Here is a 17,382-nt window from a genome sequence, read left to right as displayed (position 1 = left end):
GCATAGCCAGGGAAATCCAAGGACCACTTCCAGTTTATTTGCTTGGGAATAAGGGTATTTTATAGATAAAATTATTTTTATGCTGTGTTGAATTAATCAGTAGGAAAGGAGGGGGAAATTACCTCCTTCGAACTTTTTATCTGTTTGTCTGAAATTCTAACCATGCTTTTAACTTATTGTTTTTACCCAGCTCTGAAGGTCATTGTTCCTGCCTGTGTTTGAATAAAATGATATTGGTATTTGTATTCTGTGCACAAGTGTTTACTGGGTTGGCCTCTGGAGTGTTAGGAATTTGTGCTCTAACAGCCACAGGGAAAGCTTGACAACCATACCGGCCCTTGGAGAAGCTCATCTGGAACCAGGGGGCTAGGGTCACCATGAGACTTCTGACTCCCCCAGAGATTAGGTTGGTCCAGATTGGAGTGACACCTAGTATTTCCTCTGCTGGTTCCTCAAGTCTGTCAGCCAAGTAAAGGGGTCGCATGCTACAGGCCTGCTTGAATCCCCCATCTCTGGGATGAGTACATAGTTCTGGCTTAGACTGTCAGACGCCACACATTTGAGCAGCTACCACAGACAGGCCCTGTGTGGAGAGGATTAGAAGGGGGCAGAGGGGAGGGGAGAGGAGGGAACATGAAGAGCCGCGCTTTCCACCCCAAGCACAGGTCATCTCAATCCTCAGAGCAGCTCTACAACCCACATACTGTGGTTCGCATCTTATAATTAATCTGAAGCTCAACAGAGTTAAGTGACTTGCCTCTGTTCATGTACCTAGGAAGTAAGTCACCACATGAGACACCTCCAGACACATCAGAAGGCTTCTGTGCCCAGGGTACGGTCAGTTAAGTGTTGTGAATTCAGAGAGTTTGGGGAGGTTGTAGGGGGGGGAACCATGTGGACTGGAACAGTGAGAGAAGGCTCACTGGAAGTCTGGGGGTAAGCCAGCAGGGCATCTGGGGCCACCTGCTGTGGAGGGGAGAGCAGAGAGCGGCTGGTTCTGCTGCTTCCTGATAGGTGCCTTCAGGCCTGACTACGCCTCTGTCTGAGCCTCTGTCACCTCATCTGTAAAGCAAGATAACAAGCCCCACTTCAGTGGGTTGCTGCTAAGCTTAAATGATGACATTTGTGAAAGTGCTTCGCCTGCACTTGGCCCTTGGCGGAAGCTAAGGAAATGCCAGCCCCACCCACTCCTCCCCCACTGAGCAGAGCAAGTCAGTAGACAGGCGAATTCACCACTAACCGTGAGACAGGCAGGACAGGCCCCAGAGGGGACCCAGAGGAAACAGGCTGCCTTCCTCGTCGGTCAAGTGCCGTCAGACCAGCGTGTCCCCTTCATCTGTTCATCTGGGCCCCTAACCAGGCTGCCAGCTCACCCCCTCCCCAGCGTCTCCCTCTCAGCTCACCAGCTGCCTGCCTGCCAGGAGATTTCAAGGCCCAGGTCTCCACCTGCCTTGAAGCTACACACAACCCACAGAGGGGCCATCAGAAGTCCAGGCCTGAGGGCTTTAGCCTCAGGTGATGAATATTCATAAATCCTGCTCCAACTCCTGTAAATAACTCGATTGGGTCGAGTTAGGATAAGGACTCCTACCCAGGCGGAGGGCAGCCTCCAGTAACACAGGCACCCTGAGGGTCTGAACCCCCCTCTACTCCTACAGATACTCTACCAGCATCTTCTCCCCAGAAGGTGGTTGTCTTTCCCAACAACAGCTCAGAAGCACCCTGCCGAGCATGCAGCGCAGGGTGAGGCCAGAAGGAGCATGCTTGTTCCCGCCACAGCCAGTAGAACCAGCCGCTGTCTCCCCACTGCCCTCAGCACCCCCACCACAGAGCCCCGCAAATGGGTGCTGCTGATCTCCCAGAGGCTGGTTGATTTCAACCCATAGCAGCCAACTTTGGAACTTCTAGCACAGGCTGGATTCTGGGGAAACGGAGCCAAAGCAGACAGGGCTGGCCCTGCCCTCAGAGAGCACCCAGGCCCACGTGAGCTCAGCTGCCCACACTCTGGGTTTCTCCAGGGCCCACTGCCCCTATTTACCCCTCCACACCTCCTGGCTGCAATTCCCCCACCACTTCCAGACTGCCATTCTCAGGTGGAGCCAAAAACCCCCTTCCAGAGCCCTCCTCACCTCGGCGACCTGAGCAGCTCCCCTTATAGGACTAACCCAGCTGCCTGTTCTGTTGACATTAGAGCAGGGCCTGGCCCAAGGAGGAGGACCTTGGTACTTGATCTGGACCCATAACTACTTGTTCTGTGGCCACGGCTCTACGCCCAAGTCTAGAAGTGGCCTCTGCCCCACCAAATTAACTCCCATCCCTCTCCACCTCTTCCTCTCTCCTCCCCTTCCCCTTCCCCTCCCTCTTGGTCACCAGGTTCCCAGGTTCAGACTTGCCCAACCTTTACCCTCAGTGCCTATCACTGGCTGCTGCAAGGGACCCTCCCCAGATCCCCTTAGCTCCAGTGGTGTCCATGCTGAAGCCTCCAAGTGTCATGTCACAGAGAGTAGTATTCACAGCAGATAGGTCCAAAGTACATTATCATTTACAGGCTGGAAGTCAGGCCCTGCCACATAACTATGACCTGGGCACGTCCCTGTCCCTCCCTATCAGTTCTTTCCTCTGTAAACTAAGCATTAAAATGCATGAATCCTCAGTCATAAAAAGGCATGAAGTGCTGACACATGAGCCAACAAGGATGAACTTGGAAATCACTATGGTAAGTAAAAGAAGCCAGTCACAAAAGGTCACATCACATATTGTGTGATTCTATTTGTATGAAATGTTCAGGATAAGCAAATCTATAGAGACAAAGTAGATTAATGATTGCCTGGGTGGCTTTGGAGGGAAGGGAAAACAGAAATGACACTGTTGTGTTCGGAGATGTGTGGGGAGGGAGGTAACGAAAATGTTCTAAAACTGTGATGACTGATGGCTGTGTAACTGTGAATACGCTAAAAACCACTGAACTGTACCAGTTAAACAGGTAAATTGCACGGGAATTATGTCTTAATAAAGCTTTGGGAAAAAAGACTCCTAATCATACCTACCTCGTCAGAGTTGTGAAAGAAATAATGTATGTAAAGTTTCTAGCACGTGGTAGGCACCAAGAAATGAGTTAGCATCCATTGTCACTATTAAGAGAAGGCCCAGGGGAGCCCTGACGAGACCATCGTGGCAGCCTTGGCCTTTGGACTCTCAAGAGTGACAAGTCCAACCCCCACCACTCCATATACACCCTCATCACCCAAAGGAGCTCTTCTCTCATCAAATGCAATGGGGTGTTTTAAAGAAGCCCAAGTCAAAGGAACTGAAGCAGGTCTGGAACTCTGACCTCCCCCCTCGCATCCCTGCCCTGCACCAGCCGCCTCTGGTCAAGTGACCAGGCTGTCAAGTAGCTACTCCAGGGTAAGGTTTCAGGTCAGCCAGAGTGTATAAAGACAGGTGCCAAGCCAGAGGCTGCGGAGACACCAGCAAATGGCAAAGGGGCGATCAGATCCCTGCTGCCGCCTCCTGGGATGGAGCCCTGAAGAGCCTTAAAGAGGCCCCATGCTTCCGCCACCCTGGCTGCCCCTACAGGTAAGACCCCACCCTCCAGCCCATCTTCCTCCTCCATGTTCTCCCAAAGGCAGCTGGCAGCCAGAGCTGGTAGCACACAGCAGGTAGAGCCTGAGTCAAGAGGAGGGAAAGGCAGCCCTGAGGAGGGCGCTGCTGGCGCCGGGACTCCACCCCCACTCCTGTCTCTCACCAGGGACTCGCTTCCCTTTTGCTCTGCTGGCGGCCTCTGCTGTGACTTTGCAAATCCCCAAAGAGAAGATGTGGTTTTCTCCTTAGTCTGGCCCAGAGTACCCGCAATTCCTCCAGAGCATAAAGCCTTTTCCCCAGGAGGCCCTCCTCCCTGACTCAGCAGGCGTGCAGGAGAGGCTTTGCCGGGAAGGTGGGGTCAAGGGCATCTCAGAACAGGAACTCTGATCCCTGCTCCAGAGCCACCACGGAGAACTTGTTTCTAATGCAGATTTCCAGGGCCCTGGCTCAGACCTGAATCTCGGGCTGAGGGCCAAGAATCTGGTCTGTAAATAAGCGGCTCCAGGTACCCTGAGCTTGCTCTGAAGTCTGAGACTGGGAGGTGGGCCTGGAGCAGGTGCCATACACTGGGCTCGAATCCCTCTCCATCCCTCTAGCCTTGTGACTAGCTGAAGCCCTCAAAGCCTCGGGGCCCTTGGACCCAGACAGTCACAGCAACTATCTCGTAGCCTTGTAAAGGGGTTGAATTAGTCACTGCTTCTAAAGCCCTCAGCGCAGTGTCTGGTGCGAAAAGTGCTCAGCAGATGTTAACGGGGCACCACTACTCTGGGTGTGCAAGGCTGGAATGACTCGTTCCTCATGCTCCAGCAGAGCACAGAGAGAAACTTCTGCTCTACCCTTCACCTATGTCAGTGGGATAGGTCTGCGGGCTGCTGCTGCTGTTGCTGCTGCCAAGTCACTTCAGTCGTGTCCGACTCTGTGCAACCCCATAGAAGGCAGCCCACTAGGCTCCCCTGTCAGTTGCCATTTCCTTCTCCAATGCATGAAAGTGAAAAGTGAAAGTGAAATCGCTCAGTCATGTCCAACTCTTTGCAACCCCATGGACTGTAGCCTACCAGGCTGCTGGCCGCTAGGGCTTCCCAAGTACCCTTTCAGGAGGCTAGAATAAAGGAAGAGGTTGGGGAGCACCAGCCTCAGGACCCGTACCTCTGCCCACCCTGGTGGCACCCCCCGTCCTGCCCCCACGTGACCAGTGAAAGTCTAGAGCCCACCCCGCCTGAGTCCATGCCCATCCACTCTGCCCCCGTGGGGGGCTCAAGACAGCCTCTGGAACAAGTTCTGGCTTGCCTCCTGGCCGCTGCTCTTGACCAAGGCCAGGCTCCAACACCTCTGGTGCACCATCCCTTCAACCTCACTGGTCTCAGAGCCTCCACTGGCTCCCTCCCTGTCCAGCCCCGACGCCTACACCAGCCTGACCTAAACACAGGTCTGATGGTGTCATCCCTCAACTTGAAAACACCAGCCAGTCCCCATTCTTGCTAGATTAAGTACAGATAGGGCATTTGAGGCCCTCCATCAAAGAACACTGTGGGCATCTATCTCAGCTTCTTCCCCATTTCCCCACGTCAGCCAATGGGGTCCCTTGGTCAACTGGTCCTCCCTGGGCCCCTCTGGCCCTGGGCCATCTGGATACCAGGCTGCACAGAGAAGCGGGATAAATAGCTCCTGTCCTTGCTTTGGGGCCCCCATCTAGGGAAAAATCACGGCAGTTAATGAACTAATTCTAGGGACTTCCCTGACTGTCCAGTGGTTAAGATTCCATGCTTCCACTGCAGGGGCCACAGGTTCGATCCCTGGTCAGGGAACTAAGATCCCACATGCTGTGCAGCCAAGGGGGGAAAAAAAAGTGAGCCAATTCTAAAGGTCTGGGACAGAGGCAGCCAAGGACAAAGGAGGTTCAGAAGGTAAGCCATATCTGATGGTTCAGCCCCCTGGCTGGGGACACAGGCTCCCCAGGGAGACAGACCCAGCCCAGAAGGCACAGTTCATGAAGCGCTCAAAGCCACCCAGTCGGGCCTGGCCCATCACAAACACTCCATACCAGGGGCCAAGGGCAAGGAACGTGCAGTCACACGGCTCTAGGGGCCCCACCTCTGCACCTCAGTTCCTAACTCTTGAGAGTGGAGTGAAAATACCTAACTTGGCAGAGTTCTTCTATTAGAGCCTGGGTGGCCACCAAACATTTTGGAAAAGGGATACTCGTACAACCAATAAGAGACACTAGAGAACACAGCGCCCCGGGCCTCTCCTGCCCTAGGAGTCAGGCTCTCAGATTCCTGAAGCTGAGGATCTCGGCAGCCCTGCTCCTGTCAGAGGAGGAGCTGGACAGGGGAAAGGCCAGGGCCCGAGGGAAGAGAGGCTGACGGGATGTGGGCACTGGGAGCTGCTCCTGCACTCCCTCAGACACATGCATTCCAACCCCAAAAGAGGAGCCAGAGCCTCCCCACCAGGGACCAAGCCTCCTGGAAGTTGCTGGGCTTCTGTTGGGCGAATGGGAAGGAGGACGGTGTTCCCTCGGCTGGCCCGCCATGCTGTCCCCTCAACCAGACTCAGCTCCACATCAGCCCTCAGGGAGCAACGCAGAAAGGCAGGCAGATAGGCTGTGGGGCGAGCACTGCGGGGGGAGCCCAAGCCCTGACTGTGACAGGTGCTGGTCTTGGCCTCCCCGGGCGCGTTGTCTTCCTCTGCCAGCCTGGACAGCCGTGCCCACCAGACCTCCTCACCAAGCTGCTGTTGCACATGCTTATCACTTAAGTCCCCAGAGAGGGGGGTTGCATGTAATTCAAAGGGCTTTGAATATCCGCAACAAAAAGGCAAGATGGTGGACATCCATTCTACCACATCCATTGGGGCCGCTGAGTGGAATGAACAGCGAAAGGGGTCTTATTGCCACCACAAGACCCTAGCTGCAGTTCTGTGAATTTGAGGAAGTCTCTCTCCATCTTAAGCCTCTCTTTTCCCACCTGTAAAATAGATTTAAATGCCATCCTGCCCTCTTTCCAGCACTGTTTCAAGCCTAGCAGAGCAGAGCAACCCACGCTCTGACACTGGTGACTCTGAGTAGGCCAACATCTCTGAGCCCCCACTGAATCAGCCCAAAGTGGGGAGAAGAGAGAAGCTACCCCACAGCCAAGCTGTGAGAATTCAGTGAGACAGTGTGTAGAGGTCCGCCCCAAGAGCCTCATGCCCCAGCCATTCCCTCCTCCTCCTCTAAACCTGCCCTGGACTGTCTCACAGAGCAACCTGGAGCACCCTCCCACTTCTCCAGCTGCTGCAGTCTTGCCCACCTTCCCAGGCTCTCCTCCCACCCCTACCATGTTGACTTGGGATGGCAGGACCTAAAGTGATAAGGCTGGGTAAGCTCTCCATATACCAGCATATTAAAAAAATAGAAACATCACTTTGAGTACAAAGGTCCATATAGTCAAAGCTATAGTTGTTCCAGTAGCCATGTACAGATGTGTGAGTTGAACTATAAAGAAGGCTGAGCTCCGAAGAATTGATGTTTTTGAGCTGTGGTGCTGGAGACAACTCTTGAGAGTCCCTTGGACAACAAGATCAAACCAGTCCATCCTAAAGGAAATCAACCCTGAATATTCATTGGAAGGACTGATGCTGAAGCTGAAACTCCAATACTTTCGCCACCCGATGTGAAGAGCTGACTCATTGGAAAAGATCCTGATGCTGGGAAAGATTGAAGGCAGGAGGAGAAGGGGACGATAGAGGATGAGATGTTAGGATGGCATCACCGACTTGATGGACATGAGTTTGAACAAATTCTGGGAGATAGTGAAGGACAGAGAAGCCTGGTGTGCTGCAGTCCATGGGGTCACAAAGAGTGGGACATGACTGAGCAACCAGACAACAACCATACCCCAGGGAGCAGGCGTTCCCCAGGAAGCAGCTTGAGGCTGGGGAAGGAGAAGAGGGTTGTGGTGCGGAGTCAGAACCAGGTCTGTCTCTGCCTGAGCCTTTATGCAATGAAGACCGCTTCCAACGGGGAAGGGAAAGGGCAGGGTGAGGATGGCAAGAGATTAGGGAGGAAAGCGGCCTGTTCTTATAAGTCAAATCCACACAACTAAGACAGCCCTGCTCAGGCCTTTCACTTAGAAACCCAATCCTGGTGCTGAGGGGAACCTGAACCTGGGGATGGGTCTGGAGGGCACATGTCCCATCCCCTCCCCTGGCCTGTCCCCTGCAGCCTTCTCCATGCACTGAAGCCCAAGGCTGGGCTGCAGCCTCTCTCCTTGGACCTCCACTGGGCCCTGGAGGGACCGGGCAGGGCCTCTGGGACCATGGTTGGACTGCAACCTTCAGAGAGGCCCCCCACAACGGCTGTGAAGTTCCTGGGGGCGGGCACGGCGGCCTGCTTTGCTGACCTCCTCACCTTTCCACTGGACACAGCCAAGGTCCGCCTGCAGGTAAGTGCCCTTTGGCCAAGGGTCATTGTTCCCAACAATGGAGGGGCTGAGTTCTCCACCAGGGCACCTACAGCGTCTGCCCACCTGCCCTTCCTCACAGAGAACCCTGAGCAGGTCACTCACTATCCATGACCCTACCTCACCATCCTCTCATCACCATCACCCAAGATCTTAATTCCTTGGCAGGACATGCCAGGGTCCTTATATGGCCTTGCCCTACTTTGGAAGCCATAAAGTGAGAAGTAAGGAATTACCGTGTGAGCTTGGGCAAGTCACAGCCAACTTGTAATCAGAAAAATCATCACCCTCCGTTTTACCACACTATGTACAACAGTTTGTGAGCTGGCAACTGCTACACAGAACTGTCATTTTTACTGAGACGTGACACTGTGACCAGGCTTGTTCCGAGGTCCAGCCCCAGGCAGGGACCCCTGCACACAGCCCCACCCAAGTCCTCATGCTCTGCGGGGTGTCCCTCAGATCCAGGGGGAGAACCAGGTGGCCCAGGCGTCCCGGAGTGCCCAGTACCGAGGGGTGCTGGGCACCATCCTGACCATGGTGCGCACTGAGGGCCCCTGCAGCCTCTACAGCGGGCTGGTCGCCGGCCTGCAGCGCCAGATGAGCTTCGCCTCCATCCGCATCGGCCTCTACGACTCTGTCAAGCAGTTCTACACCCCCAAGGGATCAGACCGTGAGTGCTGAGGGGTGGGTCAAAGCAGGATCTAGGCTGTGGGTCAGGAGATCAGGGCAGTGCAGACTCAGAGGCAGAGCTGAGGCTTGGGAAGCTGGTAACAGGGGCTCGTGAGGAGACTGAGCCTCTGTCGTGGATCCAGAACCCTGGCCTGGGAGAGGTGGGCTTGGGGCAGGGGCAGCCCCCAGAGACCAGCATCAGGCCCGCAGAGGTGCGGGGTAGTACAACGCTGGCCCGCTTGCTCTCCTCCTCTCCAGACTCCAGCATCGTTACCCGGATTTTGGCGGGCTGCACCACGGGGGCCATGGCCGTGACCTGTGCCCAGCCCACGGACGTGGTGAAGATCCGCTTTCAGGCCAGCATGCACACTGGGCCGGGGAGCAACAGGAAGTACAGTGGGACAATGGATGCCTACAGGACCATCGCCAGGGAGGAAGGGGTTCGGGGCCTGTGGAAAGGTAGGTCTGGACTCCAGGCTTGGGGGGCTTGGGCAGCGTCTTCTCCACCCTAGGGCTGGGACAGGGAACTGAGCAAGCAGGGAGCTCCCATCACGAGTATTCCAGCAGTTCTAAAGGAATATCCTAACATATCCCAATGTGCCAGCTGACCAGCCATACTGCCCCAAATTCAGTTCAGTTTACCAACCCTTCACCACGGGCAGGGCTGTGAGGGAGATAGAAATGAACAGAGGATACCCTCAGGGCTCACAGTCACAGAGGAGGGGGCCATATCAAGGAGCAGCCATTCCACAGGGCAGGATGTGCTGAGTTCACACAGAGGTGCAGGCCATGAGGGCTTTAGGGGGTTGCGGGGCAGAGGCGATGTGAAAGTTGGGCCTCAAAGTTCCAGTGAGCTCCTGGTGTGTTTAAAGGGAAGGAAGGGCCTCCCCTATGAGGGGTGACTGCTGTGCATGGAGAAGAAACAGTGGCCACTGAGGGAAGCAGTCATGAGGAGGGGGCTTCCTTGGGAACAAACCTTTAAGGTTCCCTGTGTGTTTAAGTGGTGACCACCTTGACAAATAATGTTGTCTCTCCCACATGTGGCCAGGGCTCACATGAATCTTGCAGAAGAAAACAATGGCCCAGTGACGGTTAAAGGCAGGACGCCTGAGTCACAGCCTTGCTTGCTGCGTGCCTTCCTGGAGCCCAGCCCTCATCTGTGAAACCAGCAGGCGGTCTCGACCCTCTCCAAGGGCCCTGCCATGGCTGCAACCTGTCACTGTTTCAAAAGCCTACCATTCCTCTCCCAAGAAAGGCTTCCTTTTCTGGGTCTAGCCAGGTCTCAGGGAGGCATATTTTAATTTTGATGGGTATTGCAGTTTATCCTCTGAAATGTGGCCCAAACACACACAAGAGGGTCTCTCTGCTTTTTGTCTCTAAAATGGACATGGGTAATCTGAGAGCTTTTAACATCAGAAAGGAGAGTGTGGAATCAGCCCGTCTAGGATGGGCTCCTCTAGACCACTGGAACGAGGCACCATATCCCCGCACTGGGCCTGTGGCCTTGCAGCCAGCGGGTCCACTTCTTCTGTCTCTCACTCATCAGCCCCACCCCCTTCCTGACAGGAGTTCTGCCCAACATCACGAGGAATGCCATTGTCAACTGTGGTGAGATGGTGACCTATGACATCATCAAGGAAAAGCTGCTAGACTACCGCCTGCTCACCGGTGAGGCCCTGGGCTCCAGGCAGATAGCCCTCCCAGCCTGGAGGGGACTGGGACTCCACAGAGTACCACCCACAGGCAACCGGGCTTTAGAAGGAGTGGAGGGGGGCACGGTGCCCAGCATTGTTGGGATGAGTAAGGAAGAACCCTAGACGGGAGGCCAGAGACCTGGGCTCCAGCCCAGCACCGTTTCTCCCTGTGCACCTTCAAGCAAGGGTCACCTTCTCTGACCAGTTTCCTCTAATGCGGTGATTGGGCCGGATTAGCTTCCAACTCTGGGACAGCCCAGCTTTGTGAGTCCTTATCAAGAGCCCCACCTTGGCACTGCAAGAGATTTGGAAAACACTATCCTCATACTTGGGCTTCCCTGGTGACTCAGACGGTAAAGAATCTGCCTGCAATGCAGGAGATACAGGTTCTATCCCTGGGTCAGGAACATCCCCTGGAAGAGGAAATGGAACCCACTCCAGTATTCTTGCCTCGGGAAGTCCCATGGGCAGAGGAGGCTGGTGGGCTACTGTCCAGGGGCTCGCAGAGAGTCAGATATGCCTGAGCACAGGAACTAGACTATGCCAACCTCATGCTCAAGGAGCTCAGCTTCATTAGGGACCAACGACGAACACACGTGAAACAGAAAACAAGGGCCCTCTTCATCTCACAGCCCAATATCTGCTCTTCCCCACCCTGCGACAGACAACTTCCCCTGCCACTTTGTCTCTGCCTTTGGAGCTGGCTTCTGTGCCACCCTGGTGGCCTCCCCAGTGGACGTGGTGAAGACACGGTATATGAACTCGCCCCCAGGCCAGTACCACAGTCCCTTCGACTGTATGCTGAAGATGGTGACCCAGGAGGGCCCCACAGCCTTCTACAAGGGGTGAGCTCCCCTCCTGCCACCAGCACCCCTTCCTAGAGAACCAGGCCTCCCTCCCCGTCTCCCTTCCTCCCCTCCATGTACAGCATGTCTGCCATGGGATCACCTAGAAACGCAGTGTTGAACAGCACAGATGTAAATGCCACAAAGGAAAATCACAATATAAAGACCTAAGGAAATGTTTCTTTGAAAAGAGGGGACCAAATCTGAATTGAAGATCAGGGAGGCCTATCTGAGAAAAAAAAAAAAGGAGTCTAGGCATAGATCCAAGTGCATCCCCCAAACACACAGGAAGGGGAGGAGGAGGGAAAGGTGCTTGGTAATCCTGAGGCTTTTCCCTGACCCACCGCTATCACTATGGATCACCACTGCCAACAGCCCATGCGCTTCACATGTTCCTGGCATTTACCATTCCCTCTGCATGGAAGCCATTCCTGTGCCATCCACGTGCCCTACACCTTAACTGTCCTTCAAGACTAGTTCAAATACCACCTTTTCCCTAACACTCACAGATACAAATTCTCCCCCTCTGTGAACTTCAGCAATACTTCCCTGATACCATTTTTATGGTACCCACCACTTCCTACTTTGTAGGATAGTATTTGTAAGTTTAAATGATCCCGCATGCTAGAGTGCAAGCTCCTTGCAGCTAAGGACTGTGGCTTATACAGCTGACCCTTGAACAAATGCCAGGGTTACAGACACACACCCCATGCAGTTACAACTTATAGTCGGCCCTCCATACACGTGGTTCCTCTGTTGCCATGGTTTCTGCACATCCCTCGTCCCACACCCACAGATTCAACCAATCTCAGATCATCAGTATTTAATATTAAAGAAACTCTATAAGTGGACCCACACAGTTCAAACCTGTGTTGTTCAAGGGTCAGCTGTATACATCTTCCACTTCTCAGAGTCCCCAGCACAAAATCAGCTCTCTATAATCAAGTTATGAACAGTCACCGTGACCAGCAAGTCACTGAGCATGAGGAGTTGGGTTAACACTTCACATATATTATCTCCACACTCCCCCTGAACTGGGCCAGTTCTCCACATTTACTGAGAAGGAGAATGAAAGTCAGAAAGGTCACTAAACTTGTTCCAGCTCACAAAGTTTAAATGGAAGAGCCACGGCTCAAACCCTGACCTTTAGACACCACCCACTCCATCCCACACTGAGCTCTTTGCTTGGCCCTCGTACCTCCACCACTGAGGATGGTTTTCTGACACCCACCGTTGGATTAGGCCCAACAAGCACACATGTCCTCAACCCCGGGATGATGTCATGAAACAGTTTCAGCTGACAGTTCTTTTCCCGTAAGTGCCACCATCAGAAGGCTCTTCATCCCACTTGTCTCAGTTTGTACTTTCACCTGGGAAACATTCCCTGAGCACTTCATGGGTGCTGGGCCCCGTGCTGTGCTTCTTTTGAAGAGCAGCTAACAAGCAGGGGACATTTATTAAGGATTTACTAATACCGAACCCTGTCCATTATCACTGAATCCTCTCGACAATGTCCTCCAGTTACAGGTAAGCAAACTGAGGCTGAGAAAGATTAAGAAGCTGGTCAAGCTGGGGTTTGAACTCAGGACCATGCCCAGAGTTCACATTTGCTGCCCCCGTGCCATCTTCCCTGTGAGAGGCCCAGGCTGAGGGTTCAGGAGAGGCCCTGGTGTGAGATTCTGGTGCGCAAGCCAAGTCCCACAGAGACAGGAACAACCAGCCCAGCAAGGAGAAGAACAAGCAGAAGGACCAACATGGGCAAAGGTGTGGGAGGAAGGGTCTGACAGGAGCTGAGAGAACCAGGAGGGGATTAGCGGAGAGACAGGCTGAAGAGGAGAGCAGGAGCCAGTTCTCCCGGAGTCGGTGAACCATAGCTGAGGTGAGGTGGTCACAGGACAGGCTGGCTCTTGGGAGATTAGCTAAATTTGGCATCAAGTTGTTTTCGCCTTGCGATGCCTCCAGCTGGGGGCAGGGGCCTCCTCAGGGGTGGCTGCTCAGGTTGTAAACGAGCCCAGAAACACTCAGCGGTGGAGCGGAGTCAGGGGTTTCAACTGAGCTATCTCACCCAGGTCTCTAAAGAGAAACTGGCAGCAATCATAGCTACCTGACAAAACGGTGAGAATTAACTGCCTAACACAGTAACTCTGCTCAAAGTGCTAGTTTTCTTTCCTTGCCTGACTCCGACTTCTGCCTAAATTCCTTCAGTAGGAAGGAAATGACAGAACAATCTCAGAAGTGCTCTTGACTAACGGAAGTTCAGCAGCAGCACCGAGTGGGGAGGGCACACAGATCTATGCGGGACTCCAGTCCACCCACCTGACCAATGGTTGTCTCTCTCATCAGATTTACACCCTCTTTTCTGCGTTTGGGATCCTGGAATGTGGTGATGTTCGTCACCTACGAGCAGATGAAACGGGCCTTGATGAAAGTCCAGATGCTACGAGACTCTCCATTTTGACTAAGACAAGGCTACTTAGTATTTAACTAGGACAAAACCAGTTCAGGTTGGAATAAAGCAGTGGGTCCACGCCACAGGGACACAGACCCGTACATGTTTGTTTACAGAACTGTTTACTTGATGCTGACTCAAGAGACAGAAGAATAGGAAGGACTGTGGTCTTCAGTGCTTTGTCTTAAGAACACCTTTGTTTTGCACTGACAAGGTGGAAAATAAATTATATTAATTTGTGAAATCCATCAGGTTGGATGCCTAACATTTAGGCAAGGAAAAATAAACCAAAACAGATCTATTTGGGTAAAACAGAAGTTTGCATACTTATATCCCCTGGAAGATCTAATTAGATGATGAATTATAAACAGGAATGACTGCAAGCATGGAACAAGAGTGTCCCGCATTTCCCTTGGAAATCAGCTAAGGAATCTAGTGAGACACCACCAAAGCAACGCAAAGACTTTTGATTGCAGCCTTCGGTTAGCCACAGATGATCAGCTGTATTTGTTATGTGTCTGCGTGTAGAATCCACTGGGATTGTGGGAAATGTGAGAGAGGAAAAAAAGAGAAAACCTAGAAACTGTGTCAAAGGAGCACGGCTGGGCCAGTGTGAGGCTGAGACCCGTAAATATTCGCTGACAACACTGGAGAATCAAAAGGGCAGCCTCAGTTTCCTTTCCTGTAAAATGGGAGTAATAATCCTTTTCCTCCTATCTCACTTGGGGTGTTTATGAGGATCAAGTGAGAAGCTGGGCAGAAAAGCACATTATAAAAGCAAAAGCTCTGGACAAGTGTGCATAAAAGGACAATGCCTCGGAAAAGATTTTGTCGATTAGTGAGGAAGTGCCAGGGAAGAAGTTTTTGAAAGACACAATTGCCTAGAGGTGAAACCAAAGGAACCAGGAACTCGGGGGCCAGGGGTGACAGAGAATGGTGTACAGCTGCCGGAGCCCCACTCCCAGGCAGCCCCCACTGCCCCACTGGACTGTGAGGCACCTTGAAGGGTGTAGAGTCTGGGGACAAAGAGGTAAAAGCTGGGCTAAAGTATCAGGACTCAGAATTTTTGAAAATTATCATGACTCAATAAAGGAATTCACACCTTGAGTGTGGGAATGAAAACAGCCACTTTTCCGCCTTCTCTTTCTTAGATGGAATTTCCCTTTCTCATTTCAGGCATCCTGTTCATCAGCGCAGGGCCATGCCTGGCCCCTCACACATACACTGCCTTCTGCGCTTCTGCAGCCCGGCTGCTCAGCATTTTAAAGGTTTGACTCTTCCATTTATAAAAGGCAGGCTTGAACCAGATGACCTTCTCCTAAACTTAACTGAATATATTTCATGTTGATAATTGGGATCCAGAAGATCAGTCTTTTTCTGGTTCTTAGCAGCTTATGTGGCTCTGATGTCAGAACTGGGTTCCAACCTCACTCACCCACACACACAGTTACTAGCAACCTAACCATGGGGAATCCTTGCATCATAGAGTCCTACAGAGAAGTGGGAAGGACAATCTACACCTCACAGGAAGGGCTCAGTGATGTCACCCTTCCTCCCCACTCTGACTCCTCTGCATCCTGGGGAAAAATGAACATCCACTTACCCTGAGCACTTTTCTAAATCTATATCATAATTTGAGATCATTTACATATACAAACTGGAAAGTCCAAGCAAAAGCAAAAAAGTAAAAATTATTTTGATTTAATGTCTGGTTTGGCTTTCAAATAAAAACCACATTTAAAACTTTTTCTTTTCACTTGACAGCAAGTACAAATCATTTCTAAACACTTGCTCTTGATTTGTAAGTTGCTAGAGACCAAGGACTATGCCTTCCGTGAATTTCTATCTGGCAATATTAACCCATCATCTACCAGAGCATACTATTTAGATGATGCTGCTGAAACAGGATAAATGCTTCTGAGCAACGTTTTGATTGAGATCAGAAACCCAGTGACTTTCAGATTTCTGGGAAAGGGAAAACAAGACTAAGGAGGTCATCTAAGGTTTTCTGGGCAAAATACTAGATTTCTTTCCCCATTTCTTAAAGGCAGAAGTGGAACCAAGTGACCTCAGAATAAAGTTCTGTGATTTTAAGAACAAAAAGACAGCTTCCGCCAAGCCACTGCCCGCTGTCTCTGCCACCAGGAAGCCATGGATGCAGACTCACAAGGTCAGATCATCAGCTGAGGCCCACACTCATTCCCCTCACTGCACACTCACAAACACCTGCCTCCATCAAGTCATTCGAAAGCTTACCGAACTTGGACTTCCCTGGTGGCCCAGCGGTTAAGAATCCTCTTGCCAATGCAGAGGACATGGGTTCAGTCCCTGGTCCATGAAGATTCCACATGCTTCGGGGCAACTAAGCCATGTGCCACAACTGCTGATCCTGCAAGCGCCCTAGAGCCCGTGCTCCGGGCAACAAGAAAAACCACTGCAATGAGAAGCCCGCGCGCTGCAACTAGACAGCAGTCCCTCTCAACATAACTAGAGAAAGCTGGCATGCAGGAATGAAGACCTAGAGCAGCCAAAAATAAGTAAACAACATTAACAACAATTTTTTAAAAAAAGGTTTACCGAACCGAATGGGTCCTCTTGCCTGAGCAGTAAAGCTGATATACTGACATCAGGATGTGGTGAGGGAAAGCGCAGCACTTGCTTGCAGGTACCATCAACGAGTCCAAAACAGCTAGTGCTCAAAAAGCTCAAACTCCCCAATGGACTTCAGCAGAGCATTTTGAAAGGCAATGTGAGGGAGGGGCATCCCAGGGTCCGTGATCAGCTTGTGCGCAATTCTCTGATTGACTGATGGTGAGGAACAGGGCTGTGTCTCTGGTGTTAACATTATCAATCCTTAGGCACCAGGAGGCCTGGGGGTAGCATGCTCATCAAGTATATTCCTTCCATTCGGTGGGGGGTTTCCACATCTATAAAACAACTCAAGAAATGTGCATCAGATACTATTACTAGGTAATATTATCTAGGTACTTCAGAGAGGATTGAAAGCAGATTGTATAGGGGAGAGGTCTGTCCCAGGAAAGCCCCATGGGGTCTCACTGGGTTAAAAAAAAATCTGCTTTCTCACAAACTCTTCTAGTATATTAGGAAAAATGAGATAGTCTGGCCCCTGACTCAGTCAGATTAGTGACATAGTGGATTACTGACTTCATAGAAAGAAGTCTTATCAGTAAAAGTAATATTTTTAAAGGAATATTGTATTCAGGAAGAATGGATGTTAAGTACAGAAATATAATTATACCTCTATAGATGAGTTCATCTGTGTCAGGACACTTTGGAAACTACAGAGTGCTATGCAATGAAAGTATTCATCGTGCCTACACTGTTAGCCACACATTGGACTAGGTGTTGAGGTGAACGAGGCCAGCGCTGCCTTCAGGGAGTTCACTGGGGTGGTGGATGATCAAGCAGAAGAGACAAACGATACAGCAGGATGAAAGCCTCTGTACAGAAATGCAAAAGGCACTCAAGAGCAGGAACACACATGAAGAATACCTAACCCGGTTTAGGAGCCAGGAATCTTCTTTGGAGAAGATACCTAAAGGACAAATAGGAGTTATCCAAGTAAAGGAGGGGTAAGTCATGCTAGGAAGAGGGAATGACTCATACATACAAAGGCCCAGAAAGAAGCAAGAACTAGGGGCAATCAAGTATTGCCAGCTGCCAGTATGGCTAGTTTGCAG

At 51.8% G+C, this 17,382-nt stretch overlaps 1 protein-coding gene across 1 annotated transcript; it reads left to right on the top strand.

Annotated features, from left to right (window-relative positions):
* Positions 1-3,442: 3,442 nt before the first annotated feature.
* Positions 3,443-15,437, top strand: UCP3 (uncoupling protein 3). The gene is made up of 7 exons (XM_052652575.1): positions 3,443-3,576; positions 7,784-8,003; positions 8,484-8,694; positions 8,952-9,152; positions 10,260-10,361; positions 11,052-11,232; positions 13,576-15,437. The coding sequence occupies exons 2-7, from the start codon at positions 7,878-7,880 to the stop codon at positions 13,688-13,690; spliced, it is 936 nt and encodes a 311-aa protein (XP_052508535.1). The 5' UTR covers positions 3,443-3,576; positions 7,784-7,877; the 3' UTR covers positions 13,691-15,437.
* The last annotated feature ends 1,945 nt before the right edge of the window (positions 15,438-17,382 follow it).

The sequence above is a fragment of the Budorcas taxicolor genome, chromosome 15 (genome assembly GCF_023091745.1).
Source record: "Budorcas taxicolor isolate Tak-1 chromosome 15, Takin1.1, whole genome shotgun sequence".
Taxonomy (NCBI): domain Eukaryota; kingdom Metazoa; phylum Chordata; class Mammalia; order Artiodactyla; family Bovidae; genus Budorcas; species Budorcas taxicolor.
This window is presented reverse-complemented; position numbering and strand designations above follow the sequence as displayed.